At 51.3% G+C, this 23,758-nt stretch overlaps 7 protein-coding genes across 7 annotated transcripts; 1 reads left to right on the top strand and 6 right to left on the bottom strand.

Annotated features, from left to right (window-relative positions):
- Window positions 1-147: 147 nt before the first annotated feature.
- On the bottom strand, window positions 148-2,058 carry DACRYDRAFT_16941 (HAD-like protein; the record flags this gene model as incomplete). The annotated part of the gene is made up of 3 exons (XM_040771246.1): window positions 148-883; window positions 939-1,701; window positions 1,755-2,058. The coding sequence occupies 3 exons, from the start codon at window positions 2,056-2,058 to the stop codon at window positions 148-150; spliced, it is 1,803 nt and encodes a 600-aa protein (XP_040626696.1).
- Window positions 2,059-4,282: 2,224 nt separating this feature from the next.
- On the bottom strand, window positions 4,283-5,502 carry DACRYDRAFT_109223 (uncharacterized protein; the record flags this gene model as incomplete). The annotated part of the gene is made up of 3 exons (XM_040768841.1): window positions 4,283-4,944; window positions 4,991-5,305; window positions 5,361-5,502. 3 exons carry the CDS (start codon window positions 5,500-5,502, stop codon window positions 4,283-4,285), a joined length of 1,119 nt encoding a protein of 372 aa, XP_040626695.1.
- A 476-nt stretch (window positions 5,503-5,978) lies between these two features.
- Window positions 5,979-7,826, bottom strand: DACRYDRAFT_23380 (pyruvate dehydrogenase). Its single transcript, XM_040773219.1, has 4 exons — window positions 7,695-7,826; window positions 7,481-7,650; window positions 6,576-7,381; window positions 5,979-6,523 (listed from the first exon to the last, which is right to left on the bottom strand). Exons 1-4 carry the CDS (start codon window positions 7,717-7,719, stop codon window positions 6,091-6,093), a joined length of 1,434 nt encoding a protein of 477 aa, XP_040626694.1. The 5' UTR covers window positions 7,720-7,826; the 3' UTR covers window positions 5,979-6,090.
- A 209-nt stretch (window positions 7,827-8,035) lies between these two features.
- Window positions 8,036-8,625, top strand: DACRYDRAFT_55085 (uncharacterized protein; the record flags this gene model as incomplete). Its single annotated transcript, XM_040775302.1, has 2 exons — window positions 8,036-8,492; window positions 8,540-8,625. The coding sequence occupies 2 exons, from the start codon at window positions 8,036-8,038 to the stop codon at window positions 8,623-8,625; spliced, it is 543 nt and encodes a 180-aa protein (XP_040626693.1).
- Window positions 8,626-8,645: 20 nt separating this feature from the next.
- On the bottom strand, window positions 8,646-9,350 carry DACRYDRAFT_30898 (alpha/beta-hydrolase; the record flags this gene model as incomplete). Its single annotated transcript, XM_040774342.1, has 2 exons — window positions 8,646-9,162; window positions 9,217-9,350. Coding segments are annotated over 2 exons (651 nt in total), but the record flags the coding sequence as incomplete, so codon positions are not given.
- A 1,068-nt stretch (window positions 9,351-10,418) lies between these two features.
- Window positions 10,419-13,553, bottom strand: DACRYDRAFT_16938 (sure-like protein; the record flags this gene model as incomplete). Its single annotated transcript, XM_040771245.1, has 12 exons — window positions 10,419-10,673; window positions 10,730-10,845; window positions 10,891-10,954; window positions 11,018-11,296; window positions 11,353-11,823; window positions 11,976-12,008; window positions 12,097-12,166; window positions 12,260-12,920; window positions 12,971-13,067; window positions 13,118-13,194; window positions 13,357-13,480; window positions 13,533-13,553. The coding sequence occupies 12 exons, from the start codon at window positions 13,551-13,553 to the stop codon at window positions 10,419-10,421; spliced, it is 2,268 nt and encodes a 755-aa protein (XP_040626691.1).
- A 434-nt stretch (window positions 13,554-13,987) lies between these two features.
- DACRYDRAFT_109219 (uncharacterized protein) lies at window positions 13,988-20,660 on the bottom strand (the record flags this gene model as incomplete). The annotated part of the gene is made up of 4 exons (XM_040768840.1): window positions 13,988-14,533; window positions 20,195-20,396; window positions 20,448-20,568; window positions 20,627-20,660. 4 exons carry the CDS (start codon window positions 20,658-20,660, stop codon window positions 13,988-13,990), a joined length of 903 nt encoding a protein of 300 aa, XP_040626690.1.
- Between the last annotated feature and the right edge of the window lie 3,098 nt (window positions 20,661-23,758).

Here is a 23,758-nt window from a genome sequence, read left to right as displayed (position 1 = left end):
GCAGGAATACACGCTACTGGGCACGGATACATGGAGGGAGATACCAGGACACATACGTTGTCGGAAGAGAATATTGGACGAACACTCACCTTGGGACCTTGAGACCATTCCATATTCACAGCAAATACACATGGCATGAGGACGGTTTCAGCAGATTATCTCCTTCAAATCGGCGCTCCAGCCGCGTTCTCGTCCGCGTTTGATGGCCTCTAGTGCCACGCACGTGACCCAACCGCGATGCCCAATCATAACACCGTTTCCAGGATACCGGTAGAATCCGCCAGCAGGCCACCCGCCATCGGACTCCTGAGCGAGGAGCAGCAGCTTGAAGTCCTGTCCTGGGTCGAGATCGTGCTGGGCGCATAAAAGCATGCGCAATGCCAGGCCACAGGCCTCAGAGGGGATTCCAACTCGCTCCCTAATACGAATGAGTAGGAGATCGAGGTATTGGGCGCAGAGCTCTGGGCTATGCAAGAGCAGGCGCGAGAAAAAGAAGAGATATGTTTCTGCGCAGTGATAATACGTCGTACCGCCGAGGTAGGCCCTTGTCTTCAGAGTGTCAATTACCCAAGCCTTTGTCTGTTGTAAGAGGGGTTCGTCTCCCCTTCCATTTGAGTAAAACAATGTGAGGATGTTGCAGCAGACTATCGGATCGATACGCGGGCGCTTTCGGTCGAAGTAGGTCTGGATGATGTTGTCTGTATTGAGGCACGTCAGCATTTCGTTCATCACGTCGTGTCTCATTTCTGGCTTGATGTGGGGACAGATGGAGAGGCCGATCGAGGTAGTATCCATGTCGTAAGGAAACTCTTTGATGGTCGGTTGCTTGTCCCCCTGATAGAAATGGAACAGCCGATCGTACTTGTCGTAGTTCACGATATCACTGGGTGTAATGTGTTGGACAGAACATATAACGGAGCCAGAAAGAGGATGCTCACGCTCGTCCGGTTAGCTCCAAAATAAGCATTTGAGTAAAATTCTCCTCCACGTCTTTACCCTGTCCCGTGAAGGAATGCATCCTGCCTTTGTTTTCTTCCACCCACTTCCAACCCCTTTCAACGGGATCAGCGCACAATGCCCATAATGTCCTGACTGCGCTTTCTTGATCCCGAAAGACAAAACCAGCAACCCCAAGAGACTTCGCAGTGAGAACGTTCTCCACTTTATCATCGATGAAAATGACACGTGCCGGATCGAGCTTCTCAGAGTCGATAATAGATCGGAAGAACGAATGATCAGGCTTGCGTGCACCGATTGCATAGGACGCATGAATACGATCAAAGACATCCCAATCAAAGCCAGGTCGTGCATGAAGCCAATCAAAGTCCGGTTTGGAGATGTTACTTCCTGCCAAGATCTTGTGGTTTTCTTTGAGCTGTCGAATGAGTGGAGGCATGAGAGGGTTGGGTACAAGACTCTCTCGCGCATCGTGGAAAGCCGCTTGAACATCCTCGTAAGGGACATTCAGCCGATCTGCAGTCGAGCGATAAAACTCTTCCTCGGTGAGTCGTCCACATTCATATTCGTAGAATGCATGGGACCGCAGAATGAGCTTGAACGTTCCGCCGGGAATGGAACGATTTGGCGCAGGTTCCCATGTGAACAGTACGTCGCCGATGTCAAATATGATAGTATCATAAGGCTGCACGTAGCCTGGGGGAGGTGTCGGAGCAGTGACTGGGGGGGTATCAACGGCAGTGTCTGTGCATACATTAGAACGGAATGATAGCACAATCAACGTAGGAAATACATACCGTCAGTTGCCGTGCTTGCATTCCTCATATGCCCTTTGACGACAAGGACAACGTCTGAGATATGTGCCCCCGTGTCCTCATGAGATTTCTTGTCGCTCAACACAGCAGTGATCGTCTGTTGCTGGCTCTCTCTGATACGCTTGATATCCTTGCCCTCTTGACCGGTCTGGATGACCTGGGTACGCGGCACAGATTCGAGAGCAGCATTGGACGATAGCAATGACGTGAAGAGAAACTTATTCAGTAATCGGGAGAGTATTGACGAACTGGTCAACCTCGGTGTGGAGGTTTTGGTAGTCGACATCCTGGATAGGCAGGCAAGAGCTAGGGGTTGGCTGGGTTAACAGACGGAGGACGTCAGCTGGGTAAGCGCAACGAGGTGCATGGGACTATCCCATCATCGGTATTTATGCTGCGTTGTGGTGAGCTAGACAGGATCGATGAGGGGAAACTCCTGGGCTGATCGACCGTCATACATTTCAGCTCTAGCAGCGGCGAAAATTGGTCAACATGTCCGACCGTAGCAATTGATGATTTAGAAGAATGTGAAAAGCTCCAACCATTTTCGGGGCGCATGGTTATCATACATGCTATTTAGAAGCCGTCGAGATGCTTCTGTATTGTGGCATGATTGCTCCTTGCTCGCCTATATCGGGGATGCGCTTCGATAGCGTACAGAGTCGCGCCGAGGATTGGTCCGCTATCGCTGTCCGGAGCACCCTTTCCTTCCGAAGACCAAGAAAATGGCATGCGAGATTATCCAGTCTAGAGATTCTCCGTCCCGAGGCACGAAGGAACCAAAAGCCATGCGAGGTCGCTTGTGTGATATAAGCGTGCTGAATTGGTAGCTCGGCCTCCCGGTGCCGCCTCAAGTGTAGCCACGTTGGATGAACGTGGCCTAGCCCAATGACCAACTTGATGTCCTTTGTTGCACGTACGTGAGAAACGTGCTGGCAAAGAAGGCAATGCTTTGAAACTGGAGGAGTAGTGAATACCCTCAGAGCCGGACGGACTCAGAAATACGAAGCAACACCAGGTGTGTTGGCAGCACTGCTGGATGTACTCGCTGCTTGAAGAAGCAGAGATATGTCAAGCAGCGCCTTTGGATACATGACTCTTGAGCTCGATCCCCGATATCCAATGACTTCCTGCGATCTCTCACGGACATAGGACCCTTGCAGCTCTGCAGCCAGATTTGAATAGCAAAGTAAGTGATTGATGACACAGCACGGTAGCGGTACGCACTTCCTCACCGAAGCACAGGCTTGTCCATTCTAGGCAGGGTAGGGAAGCAGAAAGCAGCAGCCCAGGCACGAATACTGTGTCCATGGATATGGGACACCATGCGGGTCGTCCATGCGCAAACAACGAGGCGTGGCTATCGGAGCCGATATACTCCGTAGCGCGCCTAAAAGCTGAAAAAGCGCGCTGGTTGCGCTGCTTCTCCAACGCTTCTTGTCCCCTTGTCGACGTCGGTTGGAGATAGGGCGGCCTTTTGAGCATGTTTGACAGGATAAAGAAATGCACGCCGCTGGCAAGCTTCATACAAAGACTGCACAAGCGGGACGTATGAACTGTCGGAGAGCTTGTTTGTCGGGTCGGGTATCCTTCCGTTCCGTATACCCGCGTCGCAAATGACACCCCATTATTGGTATGTCGTATGATCGAAACAGCAAGTTGCGATATGGGGACATCCCCCGTTCGCCTCTCGCCTCGAGCGGGCCGGAAGTCAAAGGATCATCATATGCCCGGCGATGTATGTCTGTCCTTTATGGATCCGTATGAGTTGCGACATGTGGATCTAGTTCTCCATCGTATTCTTGCCTCGCCTCGACTTGTGTTTATCCCGAATGCGTATGCCGTTTAGCCAGAAATGGAAGGAGAGTCGATAAACTGCGTTGGCATCTGCGGTGAGACATTGTTGCGCTGTGGCTTCTTCTGCCTTTGTGTGCCAATGAACTCGTTACGCCGAATACGTTCCCACACTAGCTAGAAACACCAGAACCCGGACGATGGGGATGATAATGATCAAGCGAAGAAATTCAGCTGACTGGAAGCAATCGCAGCATGAGGGTGATTGATGAAAAGCCGGCTTACTCCCCGATCTCGGTATTTCCTCCGAGAGATATGATACTCCATGGACAAGATCGATGCAGGAGATGTGGACGAATGGGCGCGGAGAGTGGGCGCTTTGGTTGGAATGCATCTGACATGGACTGGAATGGAAAGCCTCACGCTGGTTTGGGGCTCTGACAGGTGAAACCTCCGCGGCAACTCTATCAGAATAGAATGTCACGGAATCGAAAGGAATCCCGAGTCTATCTTCCTGTACATTCTGAGCTCGAGGGACGACGATCGTGTGCGATAGGTTGAAGTGCGATCATCTTGCTGCCATTCAGGGAAAAGGCACGCAAGGAGGGAGGAGCGGTAGGCCGATCTGCCCGTGCAGAGCAGCAGGATCTCTCGAAATGTTCCTTCAAGTCCTTTTATGGTCCCAACCCTCATTTCCCAATCCACACATCACGATTCTACCGCTTTCCCGTCCGCGCCGGTTCCATCCCTAGCACCTCGTCATAACTCGGCGGCTCTGTGGTCACCCGACTGCGGATATCGCTGCTCCCGCTCGCTCGACCCGTTTCGCTTTCTTCGGAACTGGGTGCACCCCCTTCGGTCTGCGCGATCGACGAGCGCGATGGGGATGGGGAATGCGGGTATGGGCGGCGAGGGGATGCTGCCTGGGAGATAGCAGGCGAGAGAGAAGGTGAACGACCTTCGTCGGAAAGCATACGGGAGTGAGACTGCAGGCCACGGCCCGGAACCGCGTTGAGCGGCAAGATCTGCCTCTCTGAGCCGGGGGTGCTTGCGCTCCAACCGGACCCTGTTGGAGGTGTACCGGGGGGGCTCTCGTCGTCCAGCGCCAGCCGGGCTCTGCGTACCGGACCCCGGTACGCGGGAAGAAAGGGAAGGTGGATGTTGCAGTAGTGGCCGAAGTAGTAGATCATTGTAAGGGAAGCGACTAGGAGGAAGGCTAGCCCGCCTATCACCCCCCCAGTGATGGCGCCTGTTGGAGCTGGAGAGGGGGTCGGGTCGGGTGTAGCGGGCGCTGAGGCTGGGGGAAGGGTGTTCGTTGGCGTGCCAGTGACCGTAGATGTAGTAGATGTAGTAGCCGTGGACGTCCCTGTCCCTGCTCCTGATCTGGTCTCAGTCCCCACCCTTCTGAGAAAAAGACAACACACCAGGATCAGTAACATTAACCCGAAACTCATAGTGAAATATCCAGCCCCACACGCCCTCTTCCTGCCCTGCCACCTGCTCCATCCGTTCAAACGCGTTCGAAATACAGACATTATGTCTCCCCCATTCCAGCTGGGTCTCATACAACACCGTCGGGGGGAGCAAGCTATTCCCCAGGGAGAAATCACTAAAGTTCACGCTGAGGACTGTAGCAGACGGGCCTGGAGAACCGGAGGAACAGTCGCAGTCAAAGCAGAGGAGCGCGGCGTCTCCTGAGCCGGACTTGCACCCAGACCATTGGAAGCCGCTGGCGTTTGCTGCTTTGGGGATGAGTACGTCCAATCGTGGATGATGCGGGGGGAATGGACGGACAAGGGAAGGAATAGAGGATCTGGCTAGGGTATCCGCCTTGCATTAGCGTGACTGTATCTGCATTTGTGAGGTTCCAAGTGCCTTGAGGAAGGAAGGACATGCCGGGATCGGTAGCGCCCACAACGACTGTCGACGCGTCCATTAGGTATTAGTGGGACAGGTAGGGGGGTATTATTACTGCCAAGTCAGAGAGTCAGAGTCAGAAAGTAGGAAAGAGAACACCCAGGCAAAAGGCACACCTCGTCGGAGGAGGGGAGGAGTACGACGGCAAAGTCTGCCAGAGACTTGCGCCTATCATCCCCTCCTTCCCAGCCTCCTCAATCACCATCAAAATCAGGATCACCGCACTACGAATGCGAAAACCGTTCCTCAAAGTACAGACATCAGTGCAAGACCCGGAAATGCAGCAGAGGATAGAGATCAACAAGCGGTGCACTGTTGGACGACGACGGTGATGAGTGGGTGTCCAAGGGACCGCCTTGAGCACTTTCGTTCCTCCTGCTTCCCCAACGAGCACTCAACTCCGAATATTGAAGTCGTTCAATCATCAGCGTGACTGGACAGTGCAAAGTGCACAATGCACAATGTATACGACACTCTCACGCAGCACCCAGCAGGGGGAAAACAACTAGGGCTGAATAAATTTTGGCTATATACTATCCCGCCGCCACACTCCCCACTAGGCGTACTCCCCGTACTCCCTCCCCCGGGTGCGTCGCCCACGCCCCGCTCAGAGCATAAACGTAAGCGGGTTTTCCAAATACCGTTTGAGCGCTGCGAGCCATTTTGCGCCCACCGCTCCGTCCACACTCCTATGATCCGAGCTGAGCGTCGCTTGCATTATCTGGACCGTCTTGAACCCCTTCTCTTCCTCAGGCGCGGGGACGAGCGTGGGCGTCGTAGATCCTATAGCGAGGATACATGATTGGGGCGGGTTGATGATGGCGCTGAAGACTTGGATGTCGTACATGCCCAGATTGGAGATGGTGAATGAGCCACCTTGGTATTCTTCGGGCTGGAGCTTGCCGTCCCGCGCTTTTTTCGCTAGGGCTTTCGTTTCAGTCGAGATGGTAGTCAGACCTTTGCCGCCGGCGTCCTTGATTATGGGCGTGATGAGCCCGTTGGGCGTCGCGACTGCGACGGAGATGTCGGCTTTCTTGTACCTGCGGAGCGGGTTAGAAACAATGATGGGAGTGTCAGGAAAGGCAAACTCACTGCCGGATAAAGTCGCCCATCCAGCCGCTGTTCGCTTCGGGCACTTCGGCCAAGGCGAGCGCACATGCCTTAACGATGAAATCGTTCACGCTAAGCTTGTTGGGCTTGGGCGCGCCCTCGCCAGCCTTGGCAGCCGCGGCTGCCGAAGCAGCATTGAACACTTCGCGCAGGGCAAGCACTTTGTCCATGTTGATCGCTACGGTGAGGTAGTAGTGCGGGACGGTGGTCTTCGCTTCCAGCAGCCGGCGGCCGATGACGGTACGCATCGTCGTGAGGGGGATATCGATGTACTCGCCCTCCGGTGCTGGGGCCTTGGCCGCCGCCGCCGCGGCAGGGTCAGGAGCAGCAGTGGGCGATGGAGCCGCAGCCGGAGCAGGAGGCTGATAACTCTCCACATCGGCTTTGACGATCCTACCCCCAGGTCCGGAACCCTTGATCTGCCGCAGGGGGATACCTTTCTCCAAAGCGAGGCGCTTCGCAATCGGGCTAGCGAGGATCGGGCCTCCGGAGAACTGGGTCTCTGCCTTGGCTGGGGCAGCGGGCTCGGGCTTGGGAGCCTCCGGCACCGGAGCGGGAGGAGGAGCAGCCTCCTTCGGCGCGTCGGGCTTGGGCGCAGCAGCCTTAGCAGTCCCGGCAGCAGCAGCCTCCGCAGCGAGCTTCTCCGCTCCCGAGAGGTCGTCACCTTCCTCTCCTACGATAGCGATAGGCGTGCCGACCGCGACGCCTTTTGAGCCGTCAGGGACGATGATTTTGCCCAGGACACCGTCGTCTTGGGCTTCGACGTCCATTGTGGCTTTGTCGGTTTCCTAGTGTTGGGAGGTGCATATATGCGCGCATATACGAGGGTATCAACAGGAGAGAGCAAGATAGTAAGCTCCCGCACTGCAGAGGGGTATGACACGTACAATCTCCAACAAGACGTCTCCAGCAGCGTACCCCTCGCCTTCCTTCTTTTTCCAGGCAGCAATGCCGCCCTCGGTCATGGTAGGTGACATAGCGGGCATGAGGAATTTAGAAAGAGCATGCCTGCGTGCTGAGGAATGGATAAGTGCGCGGGAAGCGTGCCTCGGTAGGCCTGGTGATCGTTAGTGCGCGTCGGGAGAATTAGGGCCAACGTACGGGAGACGGCGATCCTTGTGAGCATTGTTATCTAAACGGAGGGGGGGATGTGGTCAGGAGGGGGTTATAACCTGACCAAAGGGACAGGAGGGAGATGGTGGTGGTGGGAGGGCAAACAGATGCCCGAGCCAGCGACGAGGACGAGGACGAGGACGGAATGAAAGGCGTTTCTCTCAACCGTGGATGGAGGGTAACTGATGGTGGACGACAGAACGCTCGCCGGTATTAGATTTTTGTTCCCGTTGACCGGCCCGTCTCCACCGAGCAAAGCCGATTAGTGGCTGTGTCGTGTTCATCCTCATCCATTCCTCAATTTGGAATCTAACCACTCTCATCCAACGATGTCAGACATTGTACTCCCAGGTCAAGCACTTTCTCTCCCTCAGAGAGCACCACTCCCACAGACAGGAACAGGTATATACAACAGAACATGTCTCAGATCGACCATAATAGGCATTCCATCCACAACAGGATCACTCATCTCAGTCATCCCACCTCGTCCTATCCCTCCAGTCCCTCAACCAGGCTCACTCGTACTAGGCAAAATCACCCACCTCTCTCCAACAAGCGCAACACTCCTCATCCTCGCAGTCGACAACAACCCATCGGAGGAGTTCACGGGGATTATCAGGACTCAGGATATACGCGCGACGGAGAGGGACAAGCTCAGGATGGGTGACTGTTTTAGAGGAGGGGACGTCGTACGCGCTCTGGTGCTCAGCTTGGGTGATCAGAGGAACTATTATCTCTCAACGGCGAGGAACGACCTTGGCGTTGTATTCGCTACTAGTGAAGCTGGTGCGCCCATTCCATTCCATTGGGTACACCCCGCTAATTCTTTATAGGAGGAATAATGCAGCCCATCAATTGGCAAGAGATGCGCTGTCCCCGCACAGGCCAAATCGAGAAACGCAAATGTGCAAAGCCCTAACTTTAACCCTCATACGCCCTCTTCACACACAGCACCATCTCCCTATACACGCGATCCCTTCTCTCCGCCTCCCCCGTTCCCTCAGAACAAAACACGTCAAACCCATGCCCCACCCCTTTCTCCCAAATCCTCACCACTCCCCTCCCCGCCTCATCCAGTCTTTCCCCAAACGCCCGGCACTCAGCGTCCAGCCAGTCCTGCTCAACACTCAAGAGCAACGTCCTCCCTTTATCTGGGAACTTCCCCGGCTCACAGAACGCGGGACTCAACCTCGGGTCCCTCAGCTCGTTCCAGTCTCCCAAATACGCCAGCCGCATAAGCTCCAAGTCTCCTATCGGGTTTGGCCCCCCCGGGCCCGGAGGAGGAGGCACCTTCTTGCGAAAAGGCACCGAGCAGTCCACAGGCGGGTAGAAGACCGTCACCCCCTGGACCTGCACCCCTTCCTCCAAATTCCCCACCAAAGCGAGCGCCAGCGTCCCCCCAGCCGAGAACCCGCTCACCGTAACCCGCCCATCAAACCTCCCCTCCTCGTTCTTCCTCACATACTCCAGCGCTGCCATAGCGTCCTCCCACGGCTTGGGAAAACAAAACTTCGGGCCCTTCCGGTAGTCGCAGTCTAGCACGATGGCACCTGTTTGTCGCGCTAGTAGCGTACAGGCAAGATGGTTCGACCCGAGGGAGGGGAATATGAACCCCGATCCGTGGAAGTTGAGGTGTACGGGCTTTGGCTTTGGCTTTGGCTTCGGTTTCGGTTTCTGGCTAACGCCCTGCTGCCCAATCCGTCCCGCCTTCCCCTCCTTCAACTCCCTCACCAAATCCGCCGCACACTTCTCCAAACCCAAGTCCAGCTCCTCCTCCCCAGCCTCATACCACAGCCCTTTCAACCTCCCTCCATCCGGAGTGTCCCAGTATACTTCCCTCTGGTGGGGAAGGCGGCGGGGGGAGGAGAGCTGGAAGAGGGAGAAGAGGAATAGGAGGAAGTGCAGTCGGAGGGTGAGGAGGAGTCGGGTGTGTAGCGGGAGGGAGGGGGGCCAGGGCATGGGGATCGTTTAGGTGGGGATGGGGGCGTGAGGGTGTAGGGATGTAGACTGTTGTTGGTAGGGTGTTGTAGGTGTTGTAGGGTTGTAGGTAGCGTAGGTGATGTCACTGACAGACCGTCGACTAGTCCTCTCGCACCATAAAACTATATACCCATGTCTACCTCCATCTCCATCTCCACCCATACACTGCTCGTAGTCCACGCAGCACGCAACACAGGACGTACCCGTTCATCTCGGGCCCGTGTTAACAACGGCACCGGCGACTGCAAGGGCAACGCCAGCGTGCCCATACCCGAAATACCTGGGATCATGAGCTCGGCGGCATGCTCGGTGTTCTTTCTGCCTCCCTGTATTACTCATTTTTCCTTCCAAGATGGGGTCTAGCGAGCAGGAATGTGGGGAATAAGAAGGGATGGCCGGGCTTTACGGAGAATGCATGTATGTCGAACATGAGGAGGCTTTGGTCTACTAACTTGGCGCTGCGAGGGTAGAGCATCCCCCGGGTAGGCGGAAAGCGTGTTGTTCGTCGGGTTATGTGCTAGCTACCCTCAGATATTCAACGTTTTAACAGTCTGGCCATAGAGTGCGTAAGACTGTGCTAGCAATTGTAGGGGTGATGCGCTGATCCAACCAAATACATCTATCTCTTCGACTCGTTGCGTTCAGCGTACCGGACGAAACTTGAACGATATCGATTTTCTTATTCTCTGCCTTCTGATGTCATACAGCGACACACACTTTCCACCAAATATCTCACCATCGTGTGCCTTCCTCCCACCCCGCAGCCTCGACAACCTTAAGCTTCTCTCCCAGGATCCGGTTCCCTTCCACATCAGGATGTATCCCATCCGGGACTACGTCCGGTGTGAGCCAGTCTGTGGTGGGAACATGATGCACCTTGGGCTTGTCTTCTTCGTTTTCCCATTCAGCTCGGAGTTCTTTGACTAGAGCGTCCATGGCTGGGCCGAAACGGGATCCCCCGCTTCTTCTGACGCCGTAGAACGGTCCCTGTAGATTGTCACAATGATGAGTGTTATCAGAGGGGAGGAGTATGAAGGACGCACGAGGATGACGACGTCCGTTAAGCTTGCCGAGAATGTAGAGACGAGCTTCTTGATAAACTCGCTCATGTTCAACGCGAAATGGAAGATGGGCACGTCTCTCCCATCGTCGTTCGCCCCTAGACTACTTCAGTGCTTGTAATTGTTCGCTTGGGCAGGCGTACCGAGAGCGATGATGATCACTGTTGGGGGACGGTAGAGCGGGTTCGCGCTTGGGTTCCATGATTCCTGATGAAACCAGGATTTCTACATCGCCATTAGTCACATACCCCTGTTCAGCTCGACACGCACCTGCCAGAACTTGGTCACCATCCCGTCCTGCTGCCACCCAGCCATGTACGTGTCTACCAGGGTCACTCCCGGGTATGCAATTGTCTCCACGCCCACGTGTTTCCCCTCTGCTCTAAGCAGCCGCTCGAGGATGAGCGAGTACCCGTCCCATGCCCCATGGGGAGGGACGGGTAGGCCAGCGTCGGGACCCATGCTGTATGCGCAAGAGATGGAGTCGCCGATCACGAGTAGACGGGTAGTGGGCTCGGTCCCTTTCGGTATAGGAAGCAGGGAGTCGACCTGGGTGGTATTGGACGCATGAGCCCTGGATGGGATGCACTGGATGGGAGACGCACAGAGTCGCAGAGGAATGCAGCAACCTCGATGACCGAGCCCCAGTCTGTGATATACAATCTGCACACTCTTTCCACGCCCGATTCGCCCTCAAACAGCGGAATCACCTCTCCAGGCTTGACGTTCCTCAAAGTCTTCATGTTCTCTGGCTTCTCTGCCTCGCCAGGGCTGGTGATACACCACGCTATCATCGGCTCAGAACCCCACGGTCGTCCTTTTCTTGCGGTCTCTGGGCCGGCTTCGAGCGCTAGGTAGCTGCTTTTGAAATGGATCGTTACAGAGGACGCGGGCCAGGATGCGAACACCCCTTGGGAGGGGGTGCTCTCCCATCGTCCCAGTGGGAGGAGCGGAGCAGCGGCGGCGGCGACTCTGGCATGACTCGTGGACAAGGGCGTGGACATGTTTTCCCCTGAGAGAGGAGTAGAGGGGATACGCTTTTTGATGAAGGGGAGAATAGCCAGCGTGGAGGACGTCTATGAGTAACAGAAGAAATAAGTGCTCTAGGAGATGGTGTGAGGCGACAGACAACGCCAACGCGTCAACATTCCGCAACATTGTCAACAACATTATTATTGCCCCTTGTCAGGAACAATCACCCCTGGTATTGGAACGCAGAAAGTCATACCACTCCCAAAGGCAGAAAGGCGAGGTCCAGCCGCTGGAATTGGTTAAAGAGATCGACAATATATATTATTACAGATATCGGGAGACAATGTATATCACAATGGGCATCAGCGGTCACGTACGAATGTTCGCTGTGTGCGCCGACATTTAGACCAGGGCACTCGAAATTCTTCTTGCTTGGAAGCACGTATACTGCAACAAATGACATTATCAATATTGTTCATATAACGCAGATCTATGCATGCGGACAAACAAACTCAACCCTGCCATGTACCATATTATAACCGCACTTTCGCACCAGGCCGGCCCTCTACTTCGCCAGCCAGACATAACCCCTCTGCACCCGGTTCTGCAAATGCGGCCCTGAGAGGTGTTACGCTTGCGAATCCACGGTGTAACGCCCAGGTATCCGTGCCCTCTGGTAAAGTCGCGACATCAGGTCTCACGAGCGGCTCCATGTCGGGGGCAAAGTGGAATGTCAGCGGGTGCGCTGCCGTCTCCGCGTCCGTCTCGAATTTAGGCAAGGAGTGCGAGGGTTGGTTGGCTGGCGTTATTGAGCGAGAGGAGCTTTCGGATGAGGAAGGTGCGTCAGGTCCAGCGGCTTTCAGTGTTGTTGGCTTCTGGCTGGGTTTGAACAGTCGTCCATAACCATTGCGCCAAGCTGTCGTCCAAAGAGCTTCAATGCTACCTTCCGCCAGCAGTGTTTCAATCATAGGTACATTGATGCTGTATAGATCCACTTCGCCCTGCCGGAGGCCGCTTTCATCCGTACCCCAGTTGGAGTACAGGGACTTGATGATGCGACATGATAGGCTATTGGCCGGTGGGGTGAAACTTAGCGGTGTGGGATGATGGAACGTTGCGTAGGAGAGTGCGATAGATCGGACGTGGGAGAGCGATGCGGAGAGAGTAGCGCCGATAGTACCCGACGACAACATAAAGCAGGCTGTATGCGCACGTCAGTTGGTACAGAACGGAAGCGTGCGACGGACATACCTGAAGAATTTCTGCCAAAGTTAGGACCTGATATTACGAGATCTATCTCTCCTGGGAAGAGGTTATGTAAGGCGATATTTGCGCATGTCGCTGGCGTCTGCGTTGCTGATGAGTTGCGGATCGCGTACGACAATGAAGATGGCACACCGCTTCCAACAGGATCCATTCTGCCACCTCACCGTCCTTCAGCGGTCGTGATATATCGGAGTATTCACCCATTCCATCTGTCAGATTGGTAAGCGCTCTAAATGACCTTCTGTTCGACGATGCACGAACCCGGCTCTCGAGGGTAGTAATACTTCCCCTTTATTACATCTTTGATCACATACGCCTTCCCTGGTTGTCCATGAGATGATTCAGTCGTGCTCGGTTTGGATGATACTTACCGATCCATGATTTCTGACTAGCGGGCAAGACTACCTTGACTTCCCATCCTAACTCTTTCTCTAGTGCACGGGCGAACGAGAACACGTAAGGCGATTCCTTGGGATTGGGAGGACCATCATCATTCTGTCCTGCTCATCAGGATGGCACTGACAGCTGCTGAACCTTGCATGCTTACAGTGAGTATAACGCGAACCATGGTGTGTGTAAGTAGAAGGGTGCCGACAGCCCGACGCTGTCTACTCCCCCGCGATTTATGGCGCAAGCGGTCTTGTCACGGACGTGACGTGTGAGGGAAATTGCGCGTGAATGGAATGAATGCCTCCGACCTTGGCGGAGCGGATTATCTAGTCGGCGATTATAGAGGTCTAGAAATGCCATTCTATATGTTCATACCACAAAATATGGCGAGTGATCGACTGAGGAGATACAAGAAGGCCGATCTATGGTACATGAAAAGTAAGTGTCCTGCACAAAAGACGAGTACTACAGTAATACAATCTGATCAGAAAAACAACAATTGTGAGCGGAAACTGACAAGGACAAGAGGCAATATCAGAACATGACAAGGATCACGTAAATAGAATAAAATCTCTCGCGGTCCATATCGTTTGAGTTCGGCGAACCCATATATCAGACAGTGCGGGTACGAAGTGCGCGAGATGGAGCTTGCGGGCTAAGTCGCTTGTTGTACGTCAACGCACCAAAACTTGGTCGGGAAACAGTAGGAGCAGGGTGACCCCTCCCAACGAGGTGTTGCTGTCCCTCGTTACAAGCCGGGGAGATCGAATCCGCTTTGAGTCTGCAAATGTCCCAGAACGCAACATCGAAGTAAAATCCTCGCCTGTATGTACCGAGAACATGCGCACTTGAAGTAAGAATGACACGCAGATAGTCATCAGGTATACAACCGTCGACATTGCAGTCGTCGATGCCGGACCAAAACTTTTGTCGGATTGTATTCGTCTGAGCGTTGAAATCTACCTTGGGAGCAAATGGATCTTCGTTCATTTTCTTTTCTTCCAGTAATTTTGCTTGCTTGCGCTTCATGGAGACGTGTTGCTGTAGAGTAGCCTTGACATGAATCCCAATCTTGGTGTAAGACGCTTTGACGCTGGCAGAGTCCCGTCTGGCGCGCTCTTCAAAGTCTTCCCAAGGTTTGGCAAGAGCAGAGTCTTTCTAGACGGTCCGAGATGATGATGCTTGATAGAGATTGTCGTAGCACTCGATGATCCGGCAAGCTTCCCGTTCGCCTCGAGACTTCACTTCATCCAAGACAAATGTGCCAGGCAATTCGCGTTTGAGTGGAAGACGGTTTCCGTGACTTTTCTCCACTTTCCATGGGTGCTTCCGGTCATATTGCTAGATATCCTCACGCACGACTTCTTCCTTAATCTTCAAACCGGATTTCAGCGAGTCCAGCTCTACTGAGTATCTTGTCTGAATCAAAATCTCACATTTATTCTGATGGAGGCGTCCACTTGTGATAAGTTCAAATAGTCGAGTCATTAGGGGTTCATGGTCAAAGCATGATGTTGAACTCCTGTGTTGTAGAGGGGCAAGAGCGTTCCAGTACGGACGGCGGGAGAGGACAGCTTCATTTCGCATAGGGTCTCACAAGGGTCTCATGAGGGTCTGACTCCCCTAAATACTCAGACCCATTGTATGCAGGGTAATTAAATTTAGGTTCAAGCTCCGCTTTAACACTGCACATTATCTTCCGTGGCCTTGTCCCTTAGTGTGCATCACTGTCTATAAGTTGCACATTCCTCTGTCTACTGCTGTCAACTCCACTCTCTCTCTTTTTCTCCTGTTCCTCGTATTTTCATGGCAAACCAAAGGAAAACCCCACCTTGGCAGTGCACACCTTATTGGCATTGGATCTCTACTCTCCCCAGTAGCAACAGCCCCCCAGCAGAACTCCCTGACCCTGAACCCAGCATTGCTCACCATCCTTCAACACCCCCACAAGACACATGTCCCTCCTCTCTGACAGAGATTCTCCAATGCCTGGAAGCTCCTTCACCTCCTCCAACACACAAGCAATCACATCAAAGTTATCATAGGGAAGAGCTGGCAATGATCAGAGCAAATTTCCTTCCCCAAGATGCTGCTGAAGGATAACACACCATTCCCGACCTCCCTGTCATCTCCCCTCCTCCCATTGCTGTCCTTCAAGACCATCCCTCTCCTGACCCAACACAATCGCAGTCCCTTTCCTATTGAAGTAGTCAGTTCAATCAGCTTCAATCAACCCAAGATGAAATGGACCAGACTATCTCCACCCCACATCAAAGCAGACCCCCCCAGCACTCAGAGGAAGGGCTCTCTGATCACATGGCACTTGCACATAAGTGTGCTTCTGTCCTGGCTATCATGAAGACCCTCCATACTTCCAGCAAAGAAGCTTCTTCTGGCACTCAGAACCAGGTCTCCTATTCATTCAATCCCAAGGTGCTTGAGGCCATCAAAACTCTTGTCAAAGCTGAAGAGGAGCTCACCGACCATATTCAAGAAGTTCTTGATGCTCACAGTTGTGAAACACTGGAAGCTTCCCTTCCAACTTTCTTATCCACTCATGTAAGCATTTCCACAACTGTCAGGGCACTGCTTGTTACCACCCCTGGCCACCCATTTTGCCCTAGGAGCAATGAAACAACAAGCCCCTGGAACTTCCTGTGCTGGTAACTGCCTTATGACAATGGCAGTGGCCATACAAGACATTGTGCAGAGGACACCACAAGACTGCTGTGTCCAGACACTTGGGGTGAGACATAGTGGTGCTAAAGGCCCCTACTGGGAGTAGTGGGATGCAAGATGACACCTGTAGGAGTCTCCACAATTTATTGGAAAGGTTTGGGAGGCCTAGGGGTGTTGCTAGGACATCTATCTGACACTTGTAGGAGTCCCCAGAATTTACCTGGACTCCTGGGCTTCTGGTGAACACCTACAAGGTATATAAACAGTAGTACAGTGATGCTGTATCCCTCAGATTTGATCTCTGAGGAAACTCCTTAGTCTACAAGCAGTTGCTAAGTCATCTCATTGTCTTGAACCCCCTTCTACACACACCTGAACACCCTGCTCTCAGAAACCTGCCTTGACTCCACAACTCTTGCTACACTTTTCAGCTATCTATAACCGACTGATAACACCCCCTGGGACCCCCCAGTGACCCCCTTGGACCCCCCCAATAATCCAGCTGGCCCTGGTGATGTGGATATTGACTAGTACTGCTGGTTAGAGCTGCTTTCAACCACAGTAGACCCCCCAGCACTTCATCTATTGTTTGGGATTAGTGTGTGGCAATCTTGCTAGACCTAGTGCCCTCACAACAACACAGTCCTCATTCCGTAGTGCTGAACCTTCATTCACAGGAGTTTTTTGAACAGTGGTATTCACATACCCTGAAATCTGACCATGGCAGTCTTGACCTCTTCATTTGCTATGTTGGCCACATATACTCTGAGGCTTTCCCTGATGCATTCCTGACCTCTCCTTTGACTTATCACTGCAACTTTCCTCCTCTGAGCCATGTCAAAGAAGATGAATTCACCCACCTAATCTCAATGTTGCATGTCTCTTATCATACACACATCCTCAACTCCAAGGAAGCTCAGGACCTCATCAATGACCTTGAACGCTGTCTTCCCATTCCCATTATCCACCCACTCAACATAGTCAATGCAGTACATGGTGTAAATGACCGGTGCAAGTGGATGGTATGTCTTAAAATTTAAATTTTTGATAAAAGGATTGTTTTGTTATGTTAAGTCTCTGAAGTTCCCAATTCCACCAATTTTCTTCTCCTCATCTTCATTACAGTCTACCTACTTTCACTTGATTCACCAGGGGAAAATACCCACATGGCTACAAATGCATGGGCCCCTTGCTTGCAATCTCATCAATCTATGGACCTGGAAGCTTGAATTTTCTTGGCACGTTGACATCAAGTACCTTGAGGAAGTTGATGAGTCATTTGGTCCAGACTGGACTCTGACTGAAGTACTGCACCAATGCAAGTCTGGCAGCCTTGGTACCATAGTTGAAAGGTACCAAGATAATGTAAACTCCACTAAATATATAGACATGCTCTGCAAGGTCACACCCTTTTCCCCTGAACCTGATGACCATCCTCATCAGTTTGCTAACTGGATAGCCAAGATTCAGGCCTATTTTGTCAGTCTTCTCATTGCACATTTTTCCCTAATTTATCTGACCTCTATTCTAGGTCGATCCTCTACTCCATTGCCAGCTTTTCAATTCCCCCTTCACTCCCCTCTTCACCCTGCTTCTGCATGATGTCCTCAGGCATGCTGCTACAGCTCATCTCCAATATAATCTCAAAGAATGGCCATTCACCTTGGAAGGCCTACCACACTTCATTATTGAATCCATCAAGGATTTCATGACCAATGGTTCTTTCAATGTGTGTCCATTCCTCATGGATAAAATACTGGAAGATCTTGAATCTGCTGGCTGACCATCCTCCCAGGAAGAAATCTATGAAGGCATTATCTTGCTCTCCTGACATGTTGCTAGGCCTGATCCTGAGCAAGAACCTCTTCTCAATCTCTATCATGAGAGTGCTGTGGTCCTCTCCACTTGACATCAAATTGGCAATATCAATACCAACATTCTCTGCTGCCTGCCTCTGAGTGTAGACATCAACTTTATTCCTGACCTTGAAGTCTGCCGGTCTGCACATGTGGTTAGGGTCAAAGGCCTCTTCCCATTTCCTTTCTGGGTCCATTCTCCATCTTCTTTCCATGATACCTTACTCATGAATCGCAGATCTATTTTGGATGTGATATGTGCTATGAGTGTCAGCACCGATCTATGCCTTGTAGAGGGCTAGAATGCTGCTGTTACAGATGGGAAGGCACTGCTTGCATAGAATGTTGAAAGAAAGGGTTGTCTCACCCATGCCTCAGATGCAAGCATGGTTACAAGAACAGTGAGTATCTATTTCCCCACTCTCACAGTCTCAATAACCTTGTCCTATAGTTTCTTTCTGAGATTGGCAGTGGCCCAGGGAGGACATTCCCAGTCACATTCAGGATCAATGGCTGGACAAGGCTCTGGATGCAGCTTGGTATTCCTATCAGTTGTCTGATGACAAGGAACCTGAAGAGACATGGCAGGACCTCTTTGACAACTTCTGGCTTGACATGCAAGCACTAGAGAAATCAGATCAAAAGGACGTGATGCACCCTGAGGACAGTCACCATGAAGACAGTCACAAAGAAGAGATATCAACTATTGATGCTGGGATCAGGCAGGAAACGGCAAAGCCAAAGCCAAAGCCAAAGCAAACTGCCAGGGGCAAGGCCAATGCCAAACAAGGGGACAGCAAAAGGCAATACAAGGAGTAAATTAGTACCCCTTAATACTGTAGAATAATCCACTGCTACAATTTTCACAATAGAAATGCACCATGCCTCTCTTCCAACCAGCCTCCTGTTTTCCCCCCTTGTACAGTATCAATGATTAGGTTCAGTCAAGTCCACCTGTAGGAGGTCCTCCAGATCCTGCATGACTGTATTTCCAGGCTCCTCAATTCCTTGGAGGGCATCATAGTATCCACCTCCCAGAACACATGCACCATCATCCTTGTCTGTTTTGTCATCCACTTCATGTGGGCACAAATCCATGTACTTGTTTGACATTTGCAGTTCCTCTTCTGCCCTAGCAGAAGCAAAGGCAATGAGAGCATTGCACTCTGTACACATCCTTCCAGCAGTTCTTAATATATTGTCCAAAAGTTTCCCATGGTCACTTTTGGTGCACCCAAAGCTGACTCTCTTTTCAGGCACACTTTTCTTCACCAATATATGCTTACTTACCTTGGTACAGCCTGTCCATCTCCAAATGAAAATGCTCTGGCACAAGCTCAAATACCAGATGACTTGCTGGTGCATATTTTGTTTCAGTCAATGATAAGTCTTCAGGAGTGACTGCTACCTTATATTCCATCAACATTTATCATTGCTTTTGACCAAGGGACCTACTTTGAAAGAGTATGCATTGTCATACTGCTCAGGGTGATAGAAGATATGTTGAGGTATCCCCTGTGGTAGCAGTTTTTTTTGTCCTTGTGCAGCTTGCTGATATTGTGCATTTCAACATATTCATCCAGTTTCTTTGAATCCATGGAATGGCTAGCCAATGGAATACATTGCTTCCCATGGTCAGCTACTGCCCCCAATGCAATTCCCTCTGCTGTACTCACTTTTGCATGAAATCATGATGGTCATACACCTTCGCATGGACACCTGCATCAAATAGATTCTGATACCCTTGAGTGAACTCGCAATGGAGCTGGCTCCATTTGATTTCAGGCTTAATGTTGCTGTGGCCACATTTCCATCTATGCTGAAGTTTCCCTATGAGTGTCAGATCAAGTCATTGCCACAGAAACATATGCCCATTTGCAATCCCATTGTTTTCACTGCCTGGGTCACTTTGTGTCAGTAAGGGGATTCCTACCCACACCAGCATGAGTTCCTCAATGTTCCCAGAACAGAAGCACATGATTCACCCCCATGAAAGCAAGCCATCTCCAAGTAATAGCTGAAAATGAGCCTGGGGTTGGAATTTGTCCACCAAACTTTCAACCAAAGTATGGAGCCTGAGAAGGGCTCCATTCTGAGGTGCAGATACAACCTGAAACACTGCCATTTATTGTGCTGATCAATGGTCATGAGCTCAAAGACCCCAGTCATCTTGAATTGTTTCCTGATCCAATGCTTCCCATGCTGGCAGCAAACTCCTCTGCATGATATTCCCTATTATAACTGCGGACAAGATCCCTGTGACAGCCGGCATCAGCATTCATACTCCATAGGCAGTCAACCATGATGCTTGCCTGGGTGCCAAGATTCCCTGCTGCCTGAGCCAGTTGCAGGTGTGCTTCACACCAGGCTCATGAATTGCATCCCTCACCTCTTCAATGTGTGGTCCAATTGAGTCCATCATGTGATGCTGCTGCCAAATGCTCATGAGGCCCATTTTCTGCTGCTGCTGAAATACTGTCTTAGCCCTATGAGTCCAACCTCAGTAACCCGGTAACTTGGATCAATGCAATACAGACCCTAGTCCCCATCCCTTAGCAGTTGCATCCACATCCTGCTTGATGGAAATGGCAATTTCCAAGTCACCCATCCCATGACCCCAGTACCCCCATATACAGGGAAGCAGTTCTGCATCAGGGACTGCCACAGGCCCACTTTTCAGATCATTTCTCCAAAGTGGTTTGTCAATAAGGCTCACCTATAGGTAGATGCTGATTAGTGCTTGCAGACATCTTGTTTGTGTAACAGGCTACAGGATGCCGCAAATATGACAGCCAATTCCCACAATTATTAAGATTGGAAACAAAGCACTTGCTCCCACTTTTGATGGTTGCCAGACTTTTCTTTCCCCCTAGCATTGGTGATCTGATGGTTTCTTTCTCAGAATTTTCAGGCTGTGCTACATGGCCCTGTCTTTTCCAGCATGCTAATTGGCTGCCATCCTATCACAACAATCATGTGGCCCAGATCCACAACCTGGGCACCTTCTTCCCACTGCCCTTCCTGTCTTTCTGCTTTGCCTGCCTTCCTTGCCCTTGGCTAGGCATTGTAATTTCCAATGATCTGTCCTTGCCTACCTGAATGACACATGTACTCATGCCCCGAATAAATGTGTGTCCCTACGAGGAAGGACCTCTATCTAATTTCTCCTCCCTCTGACCTTTCTGACTACATCCTCCCCTTTCAACATGGCAGACACCTCTGCACCTGGCCGTATGTACATCCCTGAAGTGACACTGACATACCAAGCCACTGCACCATTGCAGTGTCACTGAGCTGTGTGCTGCCCTTCTAACCCTTCCCAAAATAGACTCATCCCCCCTGGAGAACTGTACCACAAATGGAGAAACAAAGGATCAGATAATCCTGTGGTCATCTGTCCACAATGCTGCATCTATTATGAAACAAAGCCTCCTACTGTTCTCCATTTCCAGCAACACACATATGCATCCCCAATTCCACCATCCCTCCAACCCAACCCAAATGTGATCTGTCAGATGAACAATGAAGCCAAAAAATGGGGTGAGTAGTAATAGTCAGATGTGTTTCATGGGCAAACACTTCCCAGGTTCTCAATCTTCAGTCCAGGCAATGTCTTCTGATGCCTGGCAGCCCCAGCCTCAGCCGCCCATGCACCCACTCCATTCCTTGCCTGAGCAACCAATTTTCTCTCCCCCAGCCTTGCATGGTTATATGCCCTCTCATCTCCAATATCCCATCAAGTTTGCAAGGTGCACCCATCAATCATATGCACCGGTGCAACTGGAAACCATTTTCATTAAATTTGCCATGCATTTCTATTCTGATGGACAAAGGGGTTCCCAACAATTTGGTGTGAGTCTCTCTGATTCAAAAATCCAATTCACCCCCCTGAAAACAAGGACTAGCACCTAGATGACTGGGTAGAAGTCCCAGCTAAAGCTTCCTGGAAAGAAATCAAGGGGGCCTTGGTGAAAGCAATACAGCGTCCTTTTATGGAGGAGACCAAGGGCTTCATTTGCCGAAGTGAAGACTTCATACTCTGAGGAAAGGACAGCACCAATTATGAATGCTTCCATCTGTCTGCACCATTATTCTACCACTTATGTTTCTCCACTCCTTGCAAGGGAAAGGGCAACCCCTCCTTATACCCACCAAAGTTTCTGTCAGGAAAGTCTTTCAAAGTCCGGCTGATCATGCCAGAGGCTGTCCATGAACAAATCATCCTGCATATGGAGCAGGAGTGCAGCTGCATACTGTCTGGAGTTCCTTGTCATTTGGAGGAAAACCACATCTTTTCCCAGCCACCCCCATCAACTGAGATCTCTCCCCGTGAAACCAAAGTGATGCTTGAAGGAAGACACCCTGATAAATGGCAGAAAACAAGCCGCCCCAGCCTGGTCCAGCCCAAATTGATTGCAGGGACTGCAGTGAATGAGAGCCAACCTGCCCCACCCAGGAAGAGATATCTGCGGCCCTTTGTGTGAAGGCTTCACTGCTGGCAGAGCACATCATTTCCAGTATCCCCCCCTCTGTACATGCCAGTGATTTCTCTCTGAATTATTATGTTATACAGACACATTTTGGGATGTGGGTTTGTTCATTCCTGCTCCTGCCTTTGAATTTGGCACTCTCATATGTCACAGGTTCTCTTTTTTGGCAGATTGGACTGCGCTTGGCTGCAGTGGAGATATCTCAGTGAATGAGTGGCCTGGCTCTTGTCTTGGTGGACCAGGGACTTTCAAAACCTGTCATCCTGGCAGCCTGCTCCTCCACAAATCCATTCAAGAAAGACCCCATTGCCAGGGGCATGTATTCAAGCAAACACATTGAACACCTGTTACATTGAAGTGTTGCTACACAAGACAGAACAATGTGGAGGGAGAGCCTGGGGGGTCCAGCTTCAAGAACTTTGTACAAATGGGGAAAGGGAAAGAAGTCCAGGTTTTGGCTGGAGAAATTGAATGCATCATATGGGCTGATTCCCTACTTGGCTTGGTATACAAGCACTTGGAGGCTGTCCAAGCTCGATCCCCCCTGGATGCAGTGATCAACCAAATTAAAATTCCCCAGGTTTGGTTTGTCAAGTGTGGCCTTTTTTGAGTCACTGCACCCCTGCCCAAGGATAAACAGAAAAGCAGAAATGGAACATCCTACCTTATTGAAGAACTCATCAATCCTGAGGGTGGTACTTTTGTCAAATATATACACAGTGCCAGTGCTATTCCTTGAATAAGCGAACGTGACATTGCATCATTTCTATCATTTTGCCAACACCTTCAGTATGAACTCACTGGTCACCTGATGTTCACTAGTGACTTTCAAGGTAATGCAGAATACATGGTGCACAATGCTTTGCTCAACAGATGAACAGGTACAGATGGTCTCCTTACTGATCCCCAAATCATGACAAATATGTATGTTTTGTGCAAATGATTTCCTCCTGTCCTCATGTTGATCAGGGAATTCCCATTGCATTTGTTCAGAGAAAGCAATGTTGGAGCTGCCTCCTCCACATTCGAGGCCAAACATGTCTGTTCAAGATACTGCCTTGCCTATGGTCTCCAGTCATTCCACTCAGCAGTTCTGCCCCAGACTTCTAGCACACAAAAGTTGACACACCACCAGGAGTGAATGATCTGTGCAGAAAACAATGAGTAGGTTTCTGTCAGGGCACCAGCTCATTGCTTGGTCAAGAGACATGACTAAGCCTTTATGACATGGAAGTAGCTGGTATACCTTGGCATGTGCTGGAACCTGCTGGAAGGATTGGATGGTCAGGTGACCTGCTGTGCATGGCTGTGCATGACCTCATATGACCTCATCCTTTGGTCATATGACCTGATCACCT

This window comes from Dacryopinax primogenitus (genome assembly GCF_000292625.1).
Source record: "Dacryopinax primogenitus strain DJM-731 SS1 chromosome Unknown DACRYscaffold_14, whole genome shotgun sequence".
Lineage (NCBI taxonomy): Eukaryota > Fungi > Basidiomycota > Dacrymycetes > Dacrymycetales > Dacrymycetaceae > Dacryopinax > Dacryopinax primogenitus.
The sequence above is the reverse complement of the archived record's forward strand: the minus strand, read 5'-3'. Positions and strand labels throughout refer to the sequence as shown.

Bases quoted from the DNA above. Each gene is read 5' to 3' on its own strand.
- DACRYDRAFT_23380 (XM_040773219.1), bottom strand. From the start codon at position 7,719: ATGCTCACAAGGATCGCCGTCTCCC. The intron at 7,382-7,480 runs GTACGTGTCATA...TCCCAACACTAG, and splicing joins GAGACGTCTTGTTGGAGATT to GAAACCGACAAAGCCACAAT. The intron at 6,524-6,575 runs GTGAGTTTGCCT...CCCGCTCCGCAG, and splicing joins ATGGGCGACTTTATCCGGCA to GTACAAGAAAGCCGACATCT.